The sequence below is a fragment of the Lepidochelys kempii genome, chromosome 3, assembly GCF_965140265.1.
Source record: "Lepidochelys kempii isolate rLepKem1 chromosome 3, rLepKem1.hap2, whole genome shotgun sequence".
NCBI classification, from domain to species: domain Eukaryota; kingdom Metazoa; phylum Chordata; order Testudines; family Cheloniidae; genus Lepidochelys; species Lepidochelys kempii.
In genome coordinates, this window is record NC_133258.1 from 31217396 (window position 1) to 31237996 (window position 20601).

General features: G+C 41.8%; 1 protein-coding gene across 1 annotated transcript in view; it reads left to right on the forward strand.

Moving 5' to 3' along the window:
- ADAM17 (ADAM metallopeptidase domain 17) overlaps positions 1–20601 on the forward strand; it is a 61949-nt gene that overhangs the window by 24254 nt on the left and 17094 nt on the right. Inside the window, exons 3-10 of the mRNA XM_073336049.1 lie at positions 1104–1237; positions 2051–2139; positions 5308–5476; positions 6265–6395; positions 14680–14769; positions 16850–16963; positions 18538–18682; positions 19355–19443. Coding sequence (XP_073192150.1) covers positions 1104–1237; positions 2051–2139; positions 5308–5476; positions 6265–6395; positions 14680–14769; positions 16850–16963; positions 18538–18682; positions 19355–19443 — 961 coding nt within the window. The remainder of the gene's footprint in view (positions 1–1103; positions 1238–2050; positions 2140–5307; positions 5477–6264; positions 6396–14679; positions 14770–16849; positions 16964–18537; positions 18683–19354; positions 19444–20601) is intronic.

The following is a 20601-nucleotide window of genomic DNA, read 5'->3' on the forward strand; positions in this document are numbered from 1 at the left end:
TGCCTGAGAGTTGGTGTTTATGGGGACTTAGTCCACTTGCTCACATTGTGTGTAGACGTCCCCATCCACAAAGCATTTCTCAGTTTGTTACAGAAATGTTGGGAAGACATTCTGGGCTCTGGTGGGGACTGGAGCTTGATCAAAAGATGGTGGGGAGAGAGATGGCATGAGGCCAGGAACAAGGGTGCTGGGGACAGTAATTTGACCATCCGACGAAAAATCCCTCATAGCTTTCTAAACACTGAAATTCTGAACTTGAAATGCAGCGAGAATCATCTCCTGCTAAAATGTATAGACTGGTCATATTCAGTCAGGCAGTCTCATCTCACCTCTTTCCAAGTGCCTTTCCCTCCCCCAGCCCCTCCAGAAATAGAGAACTACTACTTATCATGATATAAAGCATCACATAAGTTGGTATGCATGTTTTTTACCTCCATCTGAGGTGGGAGGTACAGAACATGAATGAGAGCAAAATAATAGAATAAATAGATACAAATCTCCCATTTCCTGTTTTATATTGCTTGATACCTTGTCCCTTTTCCACTTCCATTGTAACAAACACTTCAAAATACTGCCAGTTCTATCCCAAGGATAATTGCTGATATGTGCCCCAAAATCTGTTACACCGCTGGCAGACAAGATAAGACTCCATGTGCTGTAGATTTTCCATTAAGGGCTACAGATGCCAAGTTTTGTCAAGGTTTTCTGGACGTATTTCAGGAAATGAGATCATTGGGGTATATCTTATTACTTACCATTGACCTGTTTTGTTAAATCTTCTGGTCTGGCTTTTGCCAAAGACCGGCAATGCAGAAGAAATTAGCCTTGTTTGAATACCTTTTGGCAAGATTAACTTTAAAAAAAAAAAAAAAGAAAAAGTTTTTTCATGTTACTAAACATTCTGACTACTTTACAAAGGTTATAAATGGCTTTTAAAAAGTACTGTCGTAAGTAATTCTGAGAAATAACACACATTTTTTGTATCTTATTAATTGAAGAGTCATCCTCGTCTAACATAAGAGGTTTCAGTAGAACAAGAAGCTGATGTCTGTTTCCTTCTGTGTGGTTCACTTAAAACTAAACGGAAGTAAATTATTTTACAGGCACTTTAAATTATACCTAACGTCAACGGCTGAACACTTTTCTGAAAACTTTCAAGCACTAATAGTGGATGGTAAAGGCAAGGAAAAGGAGTATCATGTACAATGGCAAGAATTCTTCACTGGACATGTAGTTGGTTAGTATGGGCTAGACTACACATCATTGTTGGGGAGTAGCACAGCGTCAAAATCTGCTGGCCCATGGTGAATCGTGTGTCATTGCTTTTTCATTTTCCTCAAGCGTGGTCAGCATGGTAGATTTTGTTCCTGCGCTGGTCAATTTTCTCGACAATTTTGTGAGGCTGGTGCTGCATGTACTGATTTAAGTAAGGGTTTACAATCTGGCTTTGAAAATCATCAAGGTGTATTTTACAAAAATACACACTATGGCCACGGTGGCGTCTGCTCTTTTAAAAATGAGTGTTGACTTTAATTCCCATTGAGATCCTGGATTTTACAGTACTAGGAACTGAAGTCCTCTTTACAAAACAGGAGCAGCCCAGCTAGTGGCAATGCAGCCTCGCTATCATGATAAAATGCCTCAAATCAGGTCTGGATAGACACCTCTTCTGGGTGAGAGTGTTGCCCAGTCTCCAAACCTTGGCACCTCCATTGAATATGGTGATTGATAATTGTTTATGTTGGTAAAAGGCTCCATATCCTATTACTAATCCCCTGGGCCAAGCTGGACCACCTTTGCAAAAAAATAAAAAAAATAAATAGCATCTTAGTGCATATAACTTTTACACAATTGGAGACTGTGTTTTAACATGTCTCCCTGGAATTCCTGATAGCATAGCGCAGGGAAATAGTCTGGCTTTAGAATGAAAACTACTCTCTGGTATTTACAGAGAAAGCAGTGTTGATTTAAGAAGAGGGGATGCCATTTGCTAAATGGATCAGTCAGTTGTCACATCAGTTAACTTACCTTTTCTTTTCTACGTTTAAAGGTGAACATAATTCCAAGGTTATAGCGCACATAGCTGATGAAGACTTTACTGTAAGAATCAACACTGATGGCGAAGAATACAATGTAGAGGTACTGTTTGATGTTGAAAACAAGATTGAGACAATAGGAACATCTTTGATGAAAAACAATACTATTTCCCTGTTGCCACCCCAGCCCCCTACACGTCTGTAGCTGAAAAAACATTTTTGGAGGGATTGGGTCTGACTGATTTTTGTAAGTGTTACTTTTCCACACAGTTGTGTCGAAAACATGCATGGTTCGAAGCACTGGCAGAAGCAACAGATTGTTGTTCCATACTGAAAGCGGCATGTTTATGTAAATAAATGTACAGTGAGAAAAATTGTTTCTAGGAGAGCAGAATGTTCCTTATTAAAATTTGTGAGCCATTAAATGTGTAGACTACACCACAGGAATACTGAAAATATGGCAATACAGGCATCTTGGCAATCTGATGGTGTAACAAACAACTTGTCATTACAGTAGAACCTCAGAGTTATGAACACCTTAGGAATGGAGGTTGTTCGTAACGCTGAACAAAACGTTATGGTGGTTCTTTCAAAATTTTACAACTGAACACTGACTTAATACAGCTTTGAAACTTAACTATGATGAAGAAAAATGCTGCTTTCCTTTTTTTTTAGTAGTTTACATTTAACAGTATTATACTGTATTTGCATTATATTTTATTTTATTTTTTTTTGGTCGCTGCTGCTGCTGCCTGATTGCGTACTTCCAGTTCCAAATGAGGAGTGTGGTTGACTGGTCAGTTTGTAACTCTGAGGTTCTACTGTACTTCAAACCACTTGAACATAGTTTGGAAGTAGGGAAAGAAAGAGAGGGTTTAAGTGCAGCCATTTAAGTGTCAGAGACAGAACAACTGTTGAGCTAAGTCTTAGCCTAATATCACGAGACCTGTAGAAGCAGGGCTCACGTCAGAAGCGAGTGGGAAATAGCAGAATAGTCAGCGTGACCTAGCCTTGAGATAGCGATATTTTGAGAACAAAAGTGAGAAAATACAGGAATGGGCAGGACATAACATAAACAAATTGCAGATGTTTTTAATTAATGCACGCCACTAAAATGTATAAATGCTTGTGCGATATTGCTTGTACTTCGAAGAAACTGAGGCAGAGATGTTCTCTGCCAGTTGTATTCTTCCCTTGCAATTGCTCGAATAAAGCTGTCTCTGATTTTGTTGCTTCCAACCTGAGAATGGAGTTAGTTTTCTTCTACAATAATCAATAAACCCTATCCTCAGTGGAATCCTTTGATGTGCATGAATTCCTTCTAGCTCGCTGTTTGCTCAGTGTGTGTAATGCTAGCACTTTAAAAGTGTGGGGTAGCTACAAGGTCCAGGGCATCTGGTAAAACCACTTTAGGAATTACTATCTTGGATTATGCAGAAGAGTGAGTACCTACTTTAAAGTTTTGTTTTTTGTATTGGGGAAGCATTTTTGAACAATGAATGTTTTCTAATATGCTGTTTGCTTTGTTCACTAATGCAGAAGTAGGAGGTGTCAAAATTAAGTACATTCTTTTTATGCTCTTTATGCTCCTAGTGCCCTCTTAAGATATGTCAGTTAAAATGACATTTGTGTCAACCAAGGAAAAGTGATTGAAGAGCAGCAATGTAACCCGTCATCTATGTAATATAGACTGACTAAATTTACTTCAGAATACTAAATTTTAATTTTATTCTTTTAATATAAACTTATTCCTTATATAGACTTTTCTGCATCTATATATATTTCCGGTGTCATTCCAGTTACACCTTACAATAAAAGTTTGTCAGATTCTTAGAGATGAGCCTTGATAAGTTATTTCTGTATCTAAATGTAAAAGAACATTTACTAAAGCTCTGAGGCTTTTCACCTCCATGGTAAAGATTTATATCTGACAAACAAGAAAAAGCTTTTAAAAAGTAAGATGGGTAACATTTGTAACATTAGCGACATACCAATGTCTTCTAGAGTAACATACTGTGCCTGTCTTCTACATAAGAAGGAACTAGGGGAGCTTTTTACATTTTGGATTTGGCACTTCTAAAACTTTTTTTTTTTTTTCCAGGGTTAGTTTGAAAACCTAGTATTTCATTCTTGTTGTTTATCATTCTTGTACTGTTTTGAGCGTCTGACAGAAAGCTGGGAATATCTATAAATATCTCACAAATAGACTATTAAATACTACCATAAAGAATTGTTTCTATGCAGTATATTTCCAGACAAAAACTATGTTAAGAGTGGAGGTTGACCATACATATTAGTAAATTGGGGTAAAACACATTCTAAGGATATTGCCGTTATCTCAAAACCAAGAGTTTATAAACCCATGAATTCACTGTTAAAGTTAAACTTGAAAGAAATCCTATCATGTTAAGGTAGAGAAGTGCACAGTTAGGGCAGCCAAACAACCTTAACATTGCCCTGCAGTGACACCATGTGATTATGATTAGGACATTTTAGTGTTTGTGGTCCCAAATTAGATTACTGATTTTTTAACACATTTTTCTTTTTTCCTCAATATGTCCTGTGAAAATTTGGGATTAATTTGGCTGAGTTATGAGGGTTTAAAAAACTATACTTTATGCAGGCTCAGTAATGTATTGTTACTAAAAGGGGTTTTAATAACTATCTCCCAGTGCGCTTCTGGGAAGGGGGGCTGAACTTGCTCATGAAGTACCTGCGGAGTCATGAAATATGCAAATATAAACTGATGTATTCCATATTATCTGTTATGGCTTGTACTGAATGAGGCAGGGTTCTAAGTAGTAAATTTCCTACCTGTACCCAACCCTGCACTTCTTAGGACCATCATGGGGGAAGAGACCTCTCAGCTTTCTTTTCTTCCAAATAAACTTTTTTGAAAGTGCTGTTTTAAGGCTTCAAAAGTAGCTGCGTAGTCCCCCTCCTTTTGATGAAGATGTAGATGGCTGCTGCTGCTTTGCCCATGGAGCAGTTAAGGAGGTCTAAGAATTCTTGATGTCTATTTTATCTGTTGACCATTTCTCAGTATAAGGGGTTGAATCCCGCTTGTTCTGTTCATGCAAATAGTCCTCCTGAAATCAGTAGAACTATTTGTGAGAGTAAAGTAGGTGGGATGTGTCCCTAAGTTCTATGTACACAGCTGTGGCTATTTTTAGTGGGACTTTTTGGCCATATTTATTAAATATGTATAATCCTAGAAGCCCTTGCATGCACACTATACCTAAATCACTTGCATTTCTTGTATTACTTTTAGCCACTTTGGAGGTATATAGAGAATACTCAAGACGAAAGACTGTTGGTCTACAAATCTGAAGATATTAAGGATTTCTCGCGGTTACAGTCCCCCAAAGTATGTGGCTATTTAAAACATGAGGAGGAAGAATTACTGCCTGAAGGTCTAGAGGGCAGCCATTTAAATGAAGGTGAGCATCCTGCTATTTAGAGTGAAATGTTTGAAACCTATTCATATAGCTACGTAGTAATGTAAGACTAGTATCTGCCCCTGAGGCTTTCATGTCTGGAAAACTGTCTACTTTGCTGTCTCTCTCTTATCACTTTATAACTTTTAAAACTCATTGTGGCAGGGGAGGGCAAACACACCACCAAAGGTCTTTACCAATTTGGGGGAAGGAGGATGCTCAGAAAGGACATTGTGCTCCTCCAAAGCACAGAACTGACCAATACAAGTCCCTCACCTTTACAATGACTTAATAGTTAACCTGTTTTGCTTTAAAGGTGACCTGAAAATGGTTTTATGGGATTGTGCCTTGCTTTTGTCTCTTTATGATGTACAAAGAGAGGCTGTATGGCATCTAGTGCTCTTCTCTAGAGAGTCTTTTGAGCCATGATTGACTCTGTGTAGAGTTGGATCTAGCCCTTCTCTGTCAGAAGGGGGATTGGTAGAACACAGGGGATGTAGATGGGAGGTTTGGTTAAGGGGGAAGTGATGTGAAAGGCTTAGTTGACTGGCTGGAGAAATAATGCTAGTTTTACTTGCTCTTTCCCTGTACAGTTTCACTGTTCTCCACTACTTTCCTAGAACAAATAGATTGGAGGAGTATTAGGAGGACTTTTTATGCTTTCAGAGGGGTTACTCAAAAAAAACCCCCGAAAACCTAATCACGTTATCAAATTGAAACTAAAGATGTTATAAATTGTCAAGGAATGTGTGTCTCTCATGTATTTGATTTCACTTAAACATTCAAATCAGTGAACATCCTTCGGGAGAAAAGAGCCATTGCAGACCATTCCAAGAACACATGCAAGATATTAGTGGTGGCAGATCATCGCTTCTTCAAATATATGGGCCGTGGGGAGGAAAGCACAACTATTAATTACCTAGTAAGTACATGACAGTCTGTTATTGTTTGCTAGAAGAAGTCACGCAAGCAGATGCACTGCAGCTGGAAGCTGGTGCTATAGTAGTTAGAAAGCTATCATGACCTATATGTTATCCAATGCTGTATTTAATGGTGAACTCTGAGTGCTGTTTACCTGAAGGGGTGTTAAATTAAGGTTTTTTTTAAAAGAAATTATTTTGCACTGGTGGCTAATGCTGCAATTAAATAAATCTTTGAGCAGAATATTTTTAATCAGCTCTTCTAACTTCTTTCATCCCCGTCCCCCCAATTGGGTTACGTATTAAGATTTTCTCTAAGAATTGTCTTTTTTAACTTTAAGTTTCTAGAATCATATAGATACATTAATTTATGTTGTTGTTTGGCTTGTTTAGTGTGAAGCTCTTCATTTAAAATCTACTAACAGTGACTATTTGAGTACAGGATATTTTTCCAATTGTGTAACATTTCTGTCCAAAAGGATAAGTAGTTCACAGCCAGCCTACTGCATAGTTATTTATAGCAAATCTAGAACATCTCTCCCTTCTAACCAGCCAGAAATATCAGGAAGAACCCGATAAACTTCTGTGATAAGAAAAATGTGCAGTTCTTAAAGAAATATCAAAATAAGATCACCCACGTTCATTGTATGAATAAACATGAGTGCAACAGATGATTCTTCTTCGAGTAGTGTCGAGCTTGCGTCTCTGTGCTGTTGACAGGAGAACTTCGGTAGCAGTGTCTGTTAGACCCGCACGTGTGCTGTCTCCCTTCATGCCCTGTCACAAAGCTAGTGAATGTGCGCTGGCTAACCCCCCTCAGTTCCTTCTCAACCGACCCTGGCTAGAGACGGAGCTATTCGCAGTCTATTGGGACCATTACTTTCGATTTGCATCTCTGTAGTTAGCCCCCTAGTTCTGAGTTGTAGTTGTAGCCTTTTCCCTTTTTCTTATCTTTTTCCCCTGAAAATTTAAAAAATAAAATAAAAAAAGACTACCATATATATGCAATCATAAGCCAGTTCGTTTATAAGCCGACCCCGCAAGATGGCTAAGTAAAAATGGTAAAAACTGTATGACCCTTTCATAAGCCGACCCTATATTTCAGGGGTTGGCAAACTTTGGCTTCCAGCCCCATCAGGGTAAGCTGCTGGCGGGTCGGGACGTTTTGTTTACCTGGAGCGTTCGCAGGCATGGAGGCCCTCAGCTCCCAGTGGCCATGGTTTGCTGTTCCCAGCCAATGGGAGCTGCGGGAAGTGGCGCCACTTCCTGCAGTTCCCATTGGCTGGGAACGGCAAACCGCAGGCAGAGGGAACTGAGGGGCTCCATGCCTGCAGAAGCTCCAGGTAAACAAAACGAAAATGTATTGGATATTCAATTCAATGAGTTCATTGAGTTTAAAATCATCAAATTTTGGTGTAGACCCGTTTGTAAGCCGACCCCCGCTCTTTGATGCGTCCATTTTTTTTTACCAAAAATATTCGGCTTATGAATGAGTATATATGGTATTTTTTTCCCCACTTTTCCCCCCCTCGTTGGGGACCCTTCCCCCAATGGGGTATGTCTGGTTCATCGGGCTTCAAGAAGTTCCTCTCTTGCAAAGAGGCTATCCCTGTCCCAGACAAGCACTGCCTGTGCATTTGCTGCCTTGGGGAAGGCCACATTCGACAAAAGTGTGATCTCTGCCAGCTTGTAGACCCTGGTCTCATAAAGACAGAGAGCTCAGACAGAAGATTATTTTCATGGAGGCGGCTCTCCAGACCCACACCACGAGTCACCTGGCAGACGTGAGTCTTCCACACAGCCCTCAATATCTAAAAGCTATGGGTTGAAGAAATAAGCCCCACTGACCCCTCTTACATATCCTTGAAAAAGAGAGCGGGAAGTCCCTACATTGAGCCCCGAGATAGCCACAAACACTTTTCAGGGTGCTCTGTATCCTTGGTATTCTCGGCAAGACCTTCTCAGACCAGTACCCATGACTCATGAAAGTCCTCTGTGGCGTGTACTGTTGACAAGTCCATGTACCCAATGGGCATGGGCATCGAGTCAACGGCACCAAGGGATAAGGATAGGAGTAAGCACTCCTTTAAAAAGATACTGCCAGTATGCAATACTACATCAGTACCACCATCGATGCCTCGTTCAGCACGAGAGCGACTGATATGGACAAGATCTCCATTCCCCCCAGCATCAAGTCAGTTGGTACCGCCAGTATTCTGAGACTTTAGGGATCTCCATGTATTGGATGTACTGGAGTCTCATCTCCTCAGTGCTGGAACCTCTGCAGCGAGTCTTCAACCGCCATGGGAGTCTTCCCCACTGCCCTGACATGCTCTCCCGCTCTTCGGTCAGGGCTTGCATAGCAAACCTGATGAGCTGGCACGACAGTACTCCCAGGCTCCTTTACAGTAGCTGGTAACAACAGGGTCCTCGAGCATACCCTCATGGCCTCACCACCCTTGGGAACTATCACTGACCTCTATGCCACCAGCACTCCAGTGACCATACTAGGACCCTTGGGCTGCATATTGCCACCATGCCTCTCGAGCTTCCAGTCCCATCCAAGAACCCTTGAGAAACATCCCTTCAGTCGCAGCTTCCAGAGCTTTGGAACCTCCGGAAGAAATCATGAAGGAACATAAGAGAACTGTTGAGCAAGAAGTGACCCCAAGGATCATATCCTCCTCTTCCCTGGATGAGGCCGTCATGCATTCTCCTCCATCTTTGGCAAATTACTTTTGCCTCTTCCAGGACCTGGCCAAAGAGTGGCAGACAATCTCCAGATATCACTAGAAGAAGTCAGGGACACCCACCATTGTCTTCTTGATACACTCCACTCATCCTTTTCCTCAGAGATCACCCTATCCATTAACAAAGCCATTCTGGACCCAGCAAGAACCATCTGGCAGACCCCAACATTGGTGGCACTGACCTGCTGGTGAGCAGACAGAAAATATTATGTCCCAGCATGGGAGACTGAGTTCCTCTTCTCCCACCATCCACCCAACTTCATCGTGGTGGACGCTGTTAATTCCCACTGATGAGCGGGAATTCCCCACTCTCTACGATAGGGACTGGAAGTGTTTTGGACTTTTTTCGGGATGAAGATGTACTCCTCTGCCACACTTCAGTTTCAAATCACCAACTACCAAGTCCTGACAGCGAAATAAGACTACATAAATTATTTGAAACCAAACAATTTTATTGAGCAGCTGTGATCAATTCAAATCCGTTATTCAGGAGGGACAGTTAGTAGCAAAAACAATGCTACAATCTGCCCTCGATGCAGCCAACACAGTGGTGAGGTCCATCTCCACGGTAGTAATGATGCGACGTGCATCATGGCTCTGTCTCTTGGGCTTCCCGAAGGAGGTACAGTCAACCATCTAGTGCCTTCAAAGGGAAGGTCTTAACTCTTCGCGGAAAAGACTGATGCTTCTCTTCACATCCTGAAAGATTCTTGAGCCACTCTCCATTTGCTGGGCATCTACATGCCAGGGCAAAAGAGGAAGTTTAGTCCACTGCCTCAGCACAAACCACACACCTCCCAATATCCAGATCAATACTACTATGAGCTGCAGAAGAAAAAGGATAAATTTTCGAGGTGTAAACTATTTGGCCCGCAACCTTCCTCATCCTAGCCATCTATGTCCAATAACAAATTTTACCATGTTGGTCGAGGCGTCAATAGACCATTTCCCGCGACTGCTACAACCAATCACCGCGATCCACCCATTTGGCCACCAGTTGGCAGTGTTCAACAGCACCTGGAAACGTGCAACGTTGGACCAATGGGTCCTTGAGATCATTCACAAAGGGTACTCTATCCATTTTACCTCTTTGCCCCCTCCGCAACAACCTTCCCTGTCCCACTTCAGGAACCCTTCTCACAAGAGTTTACTACAACCAGAGGTAGATAGTCTCCTTCAGCTAGAAGCCATAGAACTACATCTACGGAGTAAAAAATTTTACTCATGTTATTTCCCAATACCCAAGAGGAAAGGAGTTTGGAGACCTATACTAGACCTCAGAGCTCTCAATAAGTTTGTCAAAGCTCAAAAATTCAAGATGGTCACTCTAGCAACGATCATTCCAGTGTTGGAACAGGGAGACTGGTTTTTGGCTCTTAACCTTCAGGACCCCTATTTTCATATTTCAATTCTACTGACTCACAGATGATTTCTCAGATTCATTCTAGGACAAGACCATTACCAGTACAGAGTACTCCGCTTCAGTCTATTATCGGCCCTGAGAATATTTTCCAAGGTTCTCTCAGTAGTGGCTGCACACTTACACTCCCTATGGATCATAATTTACTTTTATCTGGGCAACTGCCTCCTCAGAGCCTGGTCTCTCCAAGAGGTTCACCAAATCACCAAACCTGTAAACAAATGCATTGTAGAACTGGGTTTACAGATCAATGCCCAAAAATCCAGTACAACACCTGGAATTCATAGGGGCTGACCTCAACTTGCTACAGGCCAGAGCTGTCCTACCTCAAAACAGATTTCTCTCCCTGGCCACACTCGCAGAGACCATTCCAAACAGCCTACAAATATCACCCAAACGCTGCCTCCAACTCCATGACTCTTCCTCATGTCTTAGGCTATGCACTGACCCTAAAAAGATCAGGGCTCTGTGAGCGCACCTAGTGGCTATAACAGCCTTCAACCAACCAGTAGAGGGATCTTCAGTGCAGTCACACCCAACCATCAAAAGATTCCTCAAGGGTATAGTTAACCTCTTCCCCTAACCTCAACTTCCTACTCCCACATGGGACCTCAACCTGATATGTGAAAGGACTGACTTCTAGGCCTCCCTTTGAACCCACGGCCACCTGTTCGCTTACATAGCTCTCAGTGAAAACAGCCTTCCTGATGGCAATCACCTCGGCTAGGAGAATTAGCGGCTCTGTTGGCACATCCCCCCCACGTGGTATTCTTTTGTGACAAGCTCGCATTCAGACCACACGTGAAATTCACTCCCAAGGTAACCTCCCTATTTCACATGAATCAATACTTTACCTTCCAGCCTTTTATCCCAAGCCTCACTGACACAACAGGGAGGCTATACTACATACTCTAGGTGTCAGGAGAGTCCGAGCCTTCTATCTGGACAGGATGAAGATTTTTCAGGAAGTTCCCAAGACTTTTCCTCTCTATTGCAGAAAGATTGAAGGGCTCAGCAGTATTAGCCCAAAGACTCTTCAAGTGGGTCTCCAGCTGCATCAGACAATGTTACCAAGTTAGCAGTATGACCCCTCCAGATACTATTTGTATACACTCCACAAGGTCGATCTCCTCATCCATTGCCTTTTCCAAGAATGTCCCTGTCTCCGAGATCTGTAGAGTGGTGACATGGGCGTCAGTCGACACTTTCACAGAACATTATGTGATCACTGGGGACTCCGCCTCCAGTGCCATCTTCGGCTCGACTGTGCTGTCATCTGTAACTGACCCGACTCCAAAGTCCCAGCTCTCCTGTGGGGATGCTGCTTGGGAGTCACCTGCAGTAGAGCACCCAGAAGGACACTACTTGAAGAAGTTACTCGCCTTGTGTAGTAACAATGGGTCTTTGAGATGTGTGCCCCTATGGGTGCTCCACAACCCACCCACCTCCCTTCTACTTCGGAGTTCTTGTCAATGATTCTGCAGTAGAGAAGGAACTGAGGGGGGGGTTAGCCAGTGCACATTGACTAGCCTCGTGGCGGGGCACAAGGGGAGACAGCGCATCTGCGAGCCTAATAGACACTGCAACCAAAGTTCTCCGATCAGCAGTACAGGGACACAAGCACACCTAGAGTGGAGCACCCATAGGGACACCCATCTCAAAGAACTATCATTACTGTACAAAGTGTGTAACTTCTAACATTTCTTACCTGCTTAACTGACTGGCTGGCTGGCTGCTAGTATATTACAGAATGTACCATATTCTCCCCTCAGTCTTAGTGCACAATTAGCACATTCTTTCAGATAATATCACAGTAGCTTAGTATGGAGTTGCCATTTGCGACTTTGTAGTTAAGGTAAGTAGAACAGACAAATGTCACCTTTAGGCTGAACTGTTGTAACTTGCTCTACCTGAGACTAAAGATGCTGTGAGATGAGAGAGAACATGTTAGTGTCCAGGCTTTGCAACCTAGACTGGCTTCTTATTACTAACGGATCCACTCAAGTTCCATGTATTGACCTTCTGGACAGTCCTCACTGTTTTTACAATCCATGAATGGTGCCTAGATAAAATAATAGAAATGGGAGGGCCCCAAGGAACCTCAAGAGGTCATCTAATCCATTCTCCTGCGCTGAAGCAGCACCAAATGTACTTAGATCACCCCTGACAATTGCTTGTCTAACCTGTTGTTAAAAACTTCCAGTGACAGGAATTCCCCAATGCCCCTTGGAAGCCTATTCTAGTGCTTAACTATCCTTATTAGGAAAAGCTTGCTAACTATAATCTAACCTAAATCTTCCTTGCTGCACATTAAGCCTATTATTACTGGTCCTACCTTCAGTGGACATGAAGAGAAACTGATTACCATGCAAAACTCCTATTAATACACCCCCGAATTATATTAGCCTTTTTCACAATTGCATCACATTGTTGGCTCATATTTAATTTTCTGATCCACTGTAACATCCAGATCTGCAGTACTGCTCCCCATTTTGTTTAGTCTTTATTGATTTTTGTTGATTTTCAGGATGAAATAGATTCAAGTTTCTATTTTTCCAGTTTGTCAAGGTCATTTTGAATTCTAATCCTATCCTCCAAAGTTCTTGCCACCCCATCTAGCTTGGTGTCATCCACAAATTTTATAAGCAAACTCTCCATTCCGTTACCCAAGTCATTAATGAAAATATTGAATAGTATGGAACCCAGTACAGCCCCCTGCAGAACTCCACTTGATATGTAATCCCAGTATGACAGTGAACCATGGATAATTACTCTCTGAGTAAAGTTTTTCAACCCGTTGTGCACCCACTTCGTAGTAGTTTCATCTAGACCACGTTTTCCTAGTTTGCTTATGAGAGTGTCAAAAGCTTTACTGAAGATAAATCACATCTATGGCTTCCCCCTATCTGCTAGGCCAGTAACCCTGTCAGAGAAGGAAATGAGGTTGGTTTGACATGATTTGCTCTTGATAAATTGATGCTGGCCATTCCTTATAACTCTGCTCTCCTCTAAGTGCTTACAAATATTAGTTATGATATCTTTTCCAGTTAGGCTGACTGTTCTATAATTCCCCAGATCCTCTTTGTTCTTTTTAAAGATCGGTGCTGTAGAAATGCTTAGATAATGTGTGCAGGAGAAAAGGTCTGCTCCTGTTAGCTTCTTTGATTCCTTCTGTGGCCAAAATAAATGACACATGCGATTACAAATGGGCTGGCCTTATGTGTGGGGAAGGAGTCTATTTCTCTAGAAGAAACCCGGTTGGAACAGTCTCTGTGAATAGGGAAACATCTGCTTCTAATATGCCAGCAAAATTTGGTTAAATGGATCTTAAAGAATGACATTATAACTGTTTACAAACAAAATGCGTTAAAATCTAAACTCGGCTAGGAGGAAGAGAGGGACATTTCAAGTATCACTATCGCTAGGTGTTCCTTTTATCAGTTTTACTGTTAGAAGAACTTGAATCCCCCTTGATTCTATTCTTCCCCTACCCTCCTAATCCCAAAACCAGCCAACAACCCTACTGTTCATCCTGAGTGAATTTGGAGGTGCTGTTCAGTATAAACAGACATGCAAATTTCTGGATGGAGGATGTTGCTTGGAAGGGGTGGCCTGGGCTATAAAAAACAAAAGAGCCAGGAGAGAGGAGCAGATGCTCTGGAGCCCCAGCACCAAATGTAGTGAGGAGGACAGCAATAGCTTATTGGACAGCAGAGAGAGCCTGAACACCAGGATCGCTCAGTACTGTACTTACTAGTTTTTTTAAAAAGGCGATAGTGGAATGCTACCATATGCATAAAGTATTTACCAAGATGATTTATTCTTAACCTTATGTTGCTTTTCCACTGCACTGTACAAAATAATGGTAAATGGCAGAGTCTGCTATAGTTTGACGATGGAAAACTTTCAGGAAAACATTGTAAAACACCTTGTACCACGCTGCTCTGATGTTTTTGGAACAATACATTTGTCCATTGTGTTTTGTGAGGTGCAGTTTTGACTTGAAATGAGTGTTCATAGATACATATGCTACAACTTTTTTTGGATATTTTGGACTATGTTACATGATAAGAATTTGGATCTAAATAATGGTTTATTTTCCCCTTCCATGCATAGATTGAATTAATAGACAGAGTGGATGACATCTATCGAAATACCTCTTGGGACAATGGAAACTTGAAAGGATACGGCATACAAATAGAGCAGGTATTCATGGATTCAATGCAAAGGGTTGTGAATCTTGGGCATTAGAGCATGTTCTGGATGTTATAAGTTCTGATTTTTTAAAAAAGACATATATAATACATTTGGAGGGTGGGGTCTGGAATCAGAATACAAATAATCAGAATACCAATAATCAAAACTTATTAAATTGTTTACTTCCATCATATAAGTAACCCCTTAAAAGCATCATGCTAGGGATTTTCATAGCTAGGTTTGTTTTGGCCCATCTTTTATCAGACACTTACAGCTGTTGGAGAAGATTTCAGGCTGAGACTTGGCACATTTGATCTCTGTTGGAGAACTTTTTTTTTTGTTTCTGCTAAATTTGAAAAATGTATGCTTCTTCCATAAACATACTATTGTGCAAATATTGTCACATATCCCAGTGGTGTTGGTGTTTATCTGACAGAGCCCAGAGTGTTCAAAGTGACCCACAATACAGATAAAAAGCCACAATTCCTCCTCTGAAGAGCAGCAATTAATTTCAGACATGATGTAATGAATGGTGCTGGGGGTAACAAGCAACTGTGGGGGTTGGAGGAGATGGGTGACATCAATAAGTTTATGTAGTAACTCTTGAAAATTAGAGCTCCGAGTGGTGGAATAATGTATTTAAAATAAATGGAAATCTTTGTGGGCTAATTTCTTGTAGGCATGATAAAAGTGGGTTTTACAGAGGGCATGCATGCTGTGTTGTGTACACTGAAGCAGAGGATTTTTCATAAGGAGTCATGACATCTGGCTCACTTTTTTTGACCTGATTACTTGTGGTCTTGCCTAACTTAGACAAATCTGGTCTCAGAGTGCCGCTTTAAGCATAACCTAACTAGATGTTCAAACCTGGGGGGGAAGGGCTGCTTTGACACAGTTCTCTGTTTGCTAATCTCAAAGTACCGTGCCTGAAATTTCAAAGCCTGAAAATGTCGGGTGTGGAAACGGGCCACAATTGGGAAGGTCAATGCAATCAGGTAGTCAGCACATTGTTTCCTTCAGCCAACCAGGCAATGTTGTTTTAGGTGGCTGCAGTTTTCTCTAAGGGCGGAAACAGAGTTGGGGGGGTCCCCCATGTTTTCCCCCTTCCATGACTTTGTGGAAAATTACTTGTGACCTCAGCAGCCTTAGTAATCATGTGACAAAAGATGAGGCAAAAATGCTATAAAGTAGGTTTTGTGTTGTTGCTGGAACCTTAATTCTGAATTCCTGGAATCTTTTGGGACTTATCTCAAATGTAAAATGCATTTTTATTTGGAAAAGTGACTGTAAAAATGGTTCTCTGGGGCCCGGCTTTGTGTGTTGATGATTTCCATATCAAATGCAATTTACAAGCTATTTCCATCGGCCAGCTCTTAAAGTTCATTTTGGGAGCTGAGAGTCAAGCTATGTTCTTTTCTTGTCGTCATCTTGAGTAATAAAAGTTCTGATGGCCATTATTTACAGCATAAACTCTAAAAGCCCAGTGTTACTCCCGTTTACTATAACATAACTAAACATATGCCACACTGCAAGCTAACTACCTCTTTAGTCAGAAAAGCCTAAATATGACAAATGTGCTTTTAGTCATAAAACTTTTCAGTTTTTCTTTTTTCGCATCGAGATTCCTAAAAGATAGGTATCCTTGTAAATTTGCTTTGGTTAAATAAAATCAGAGGTGCACTGGGGATCTTTTCTACCAGATTTGAACCCTGAATTTTTATGACTGAGTAATGAATATCTTAGTGGGAAACGAATATCTTAATGGAAAGTTGTGATGTGCAACTTAACATCCTTAAGTGTAAGGATGCTAGTATGTTTAGGTGTAATTATATTTGTATGGGTCAAAGTGTATGGCGTCATCTTAATTCAGAGGTCAAGAGTTCACCATTAAGAATTTGTAAGTTTAAATCTAAGTATAGGATGGCATTTTAATGAGGCGCTTTGGCCATCGTTTAGGAGGGTGAAAAATTTCCCTTGACTAAACATTTTAATTTAAAATTGCAGCACTTGGCGTTTCGCTGCCTATTTCTTCAGCTTGTTGAATTGTTTACAGTTCCTTATTCTAATTATATTATACCCTTGAATATAGATTATTGTCCACAATGAATCAAGTCTTGTGAAGCCTGGGGAAAAACATTATAACATGGCAAAAAATCAGCCAAATGAAGAGAAGGATGCTTGGGAGGTGAAGACACTGCTGGAGGTAAAGCTGTGTTTCTCAAACAAAATGTCCCATCTAAAAAGAAAATACAAGAATTACTTATTTGCCAACCAAGATCAGTCTCTGATTGCAAATGAAACTGCTTTTCTTCCTCTTCACAATGTGTAGTTATCACAAGAATACAAAACTAGGATATTTCTACCCAGGCTCACGGCAAGAGGCTTCATTAAAAAAAGTATCTACTTCCAGAATACAATTATTAAGTGCAAAACAAATAGAAATGATCGTATGGTTATTGAGATAGGAAGGCAGCCCTGTGATTAAAGCACTGGCATGAGACCCAGGAGGCCTGGGTTAATTCCTGGCTCTGCCACAGACTCCCTACATGACCTGGCTCAAGACATTTGATCTTTGTGTCTCATTTTCTTACCTGTAAAATTGGGCTAACAATACTTTCCTATCTCACAACAAAGGAAAACTGATATTTGCGAAGTGCTCAGATACTAATTTAATGTGTGGCTATATAGTTGAACTTGGTTCTTTCATACATGTTGAAATTCTCCATGCTATTTCATCTTCTAAGTTGCCATCCAGTTGACCAGATTTACCAAATGTCTTAGCCTTTCTGGATAGCATACAGGTTTTATTTGTTTTAGTAAAGTTAAAATGTGTAATATTTGGAGTTCCCCCAGAATGCACTAGTCATCTTGTAAAAGTATAAAGACATGTCCCCTTCCCAGAAGATCACACAACTTTATTGACATGACTCCATCAGAAGGGGGTTATAAATGGGAAAGACGGGAGGTAGAGCAGGGCTAGCAGTAAGATTATGAAGCTACTTGTTAGGCATGTGCATTGTTGACTCATTCACATCCCTCTTAAAACCTGCTTCTGCAATGATGCTTACAAGGTTCTTCTAGGGGAAGAAAGAGAATCAACAGAAAACACCAACCATCGAGAAGTGGACATGCCTTACTGAGGATCCATGTGATCTTATCCTCAGCTATCTGTTGTCCTCGTTGGTAGTGCCATTTCAACACAAGATTGTGCACTCCTCCCCGTACTTGTTCTTCTGAAGTATAATCTAGCATGTTTTGGGACGCCAGAAAAATGATTCAATAAATTGCTGAAACACAAGTGAAAGTGTGCCCTGGGTCACCACCTACATTGAACAGAGAAGCTAAGGAGAACGTTGGAGTATGGATTCAGCTCTGCTCCTTTTCAGCAGCATGAATGGGAGCAGCAAATTCCTACTGTCATTAAAGGCATTCTGTAGTGAAATCTTGTAATGCTGGCTGTTACCAAGCATTTGCTGTTTTGAAAGATGGGCCTTATAATAGTTTTTTCTTTCCTTGAGATGTTGCTGATGAATGAGAATCTTAACACTGTAGATTATACTCTGGCAGGAGGTGATATTTAAAACTAGGCCAGACTAAGTGCTAGAATATATGAAGGGACTGTCCTACTCTGATCTGGGGATGGAGCAGATTTCTTCATTTAGTGTAATAGAAACTGGAGCTGGAAAATACCTGGCTTGTTAAATGATTTTTTCATCTTTGAATTTCTTCACCGTACATATTACAGATTTTTCTAACACTTGCTTTTTTTCCTTTTAGCAATTTAGCTTTGATATAGCTGAGAAAGCAGCTCACGTGTGCCTTGCTCATCTCTTTACATACCAAGATTTCGATATGGGAACACTTGGACTAGCTTATGTTGGATCTCCCAGGCCTAACACCCATGGTGGCATTTGCCCAAAGGGTAAGATTTCCCCCCCCACACACACACACTGTCTGACCTCTATTTGTAGGTTGAATATCTGTTCTTTGTTACGAAAATCGTAGAAGGATTGAAGGGGGCACAGTGTGTGTCACTTAAATATTCCCTAGTGACTGAGTTAGGAATGGAACTGAAGGCTGCGTCCTAGGCTGCATACAAAAGAGGAATAGGATAGGGTAAAACAATTTGGTTTCTTGAATTCATAGGTTGAGTGAAAGCCATCATGGTCCCATTTGGAGCAGCAAAAATCTTCATGTGCTGCTCTGGAAAGATGCAGCTCTGAACAGGTGTGGCCTGCCAAGTTGGGCAATGGGAGGGGGAATCCAACATCTATCTCTTAAGTACTTATATGGTCCTCATTACTTGAGTATCTGAACGCCTCGCAGTCTTTAATGCATGCATTTATTTAAGTTCTGACTGCAGATTCCCCACTGCAAAAATTGGGGAAAGGGGACTCATTTATAAGCCTGTGAGTGCTGTAATGTTATAGTCCTTTATTTACAAGGTCAAAGAAAAAGACTGGGGAGAATCTTCAGTTTTCCTAAACATGGTTTTCTCTTTAAAAAAACAAACAAACAAAAGTCTGTAGAAAGCCCGGTTACTTTTCTTGTGCTATATGAGGAATTTCACTTTCTTTCATCTTCCTTTCTATAGCTTATTATAGTCAAGTTGCCAAAAAAAACATCTATTTGAACAGCGGCTTAACCAGCACAAAGAACTATGGCAAAACTATCCTCACAAAGGTACTGTAAGGTGAATGTGGATATACAGAACATATTTGTTAAACATGTACTTTGCTGTTAGTCTTCAGTGCGAAAACTACTGTGAGATGAATGGCTCTTAGATGCCTCTCTGAAAAGAACCGTTCGCTCTCAGTCCAGGTCCCTACAGACAGGTATCTGTGGTGCAAAAAATGCCATCGTAATTGTCATCCTTGTTGACAGAGAAAGCCAGGACTGAATGGCTCTGGAGATGGAGCTAATCAGACACACTGGTGGAGCAGTGAGAAGGAAACATTCTGCCTCTGATTGTGCTGACCTCTTCTATTGATAAATAAGACTATATGTCTCCAAAGATGAGAGCACTAAATTTGTACCAAATGTGTGCTTAGAACCACCCCCAAAATCAGAATAACCCTGAAGACTGAACTAATAGATTGGCAGTGGAATAAAGTTGAACTGCTGATTGTTGTAAGAAAAACTATGCATCTCTGGCCTTTTATACTTCTGCAACAGTGGTCTCCAACCTTTTTATGCCCAAAATCACTTTTTGAATTTAAGGGCAACCCAGGATCTACCCCGCCCCTTCCCTGAGGCCCCTCTCCTTCCCCGAAGTCCCACCCCACTCACTCCATTTCCCTCCCCCACCCTCACTCACTTTCACTTGGCTGGGGCAGGGGGTTAGGGCTCAGAAGGGGGTACAGGCTCTGGGCTGGGGCTGAGGGGTTCGGAGTGTGGGAGGGGGCTCCAGGCTGAGCCTGGGACAGGGGATGAGGGTGCAGGAGGGGGTGAGGAGTGTAAGCTCTGGGAGGGAGTTTGGGTGCAGAAGGGGGCTCCAGGCTGGGGCAGTGTTGGGGTGCAGAAGGAGGTACGGGATGCTGGCTCTGGGAGCGGGGGTCAGCTTTGGGGCAGGGGGTACATGGTGCAGGAGGAGGTATGGGGTGCTGGCTTTGAGGGGGGTCAGGGATGGTGTTTGGTGTGCAGGAGGGGTTATGGGGTATAGGAGGGGTTATGGGGTGTGGGCTCCTGCCAGGTGGCACTTACCTCGAGTGGCTCCCGGTTGGTGGTGCAACAGGGCTAAGTCAGATTGCCTGCCTGCCCCGGCCCCATGCCTCTCCCAGAAGGCTCTGCGCGCTGCCCCTCTCTGTAGGCACTGCCCTCATAGCTCCCACTGGCCACAGT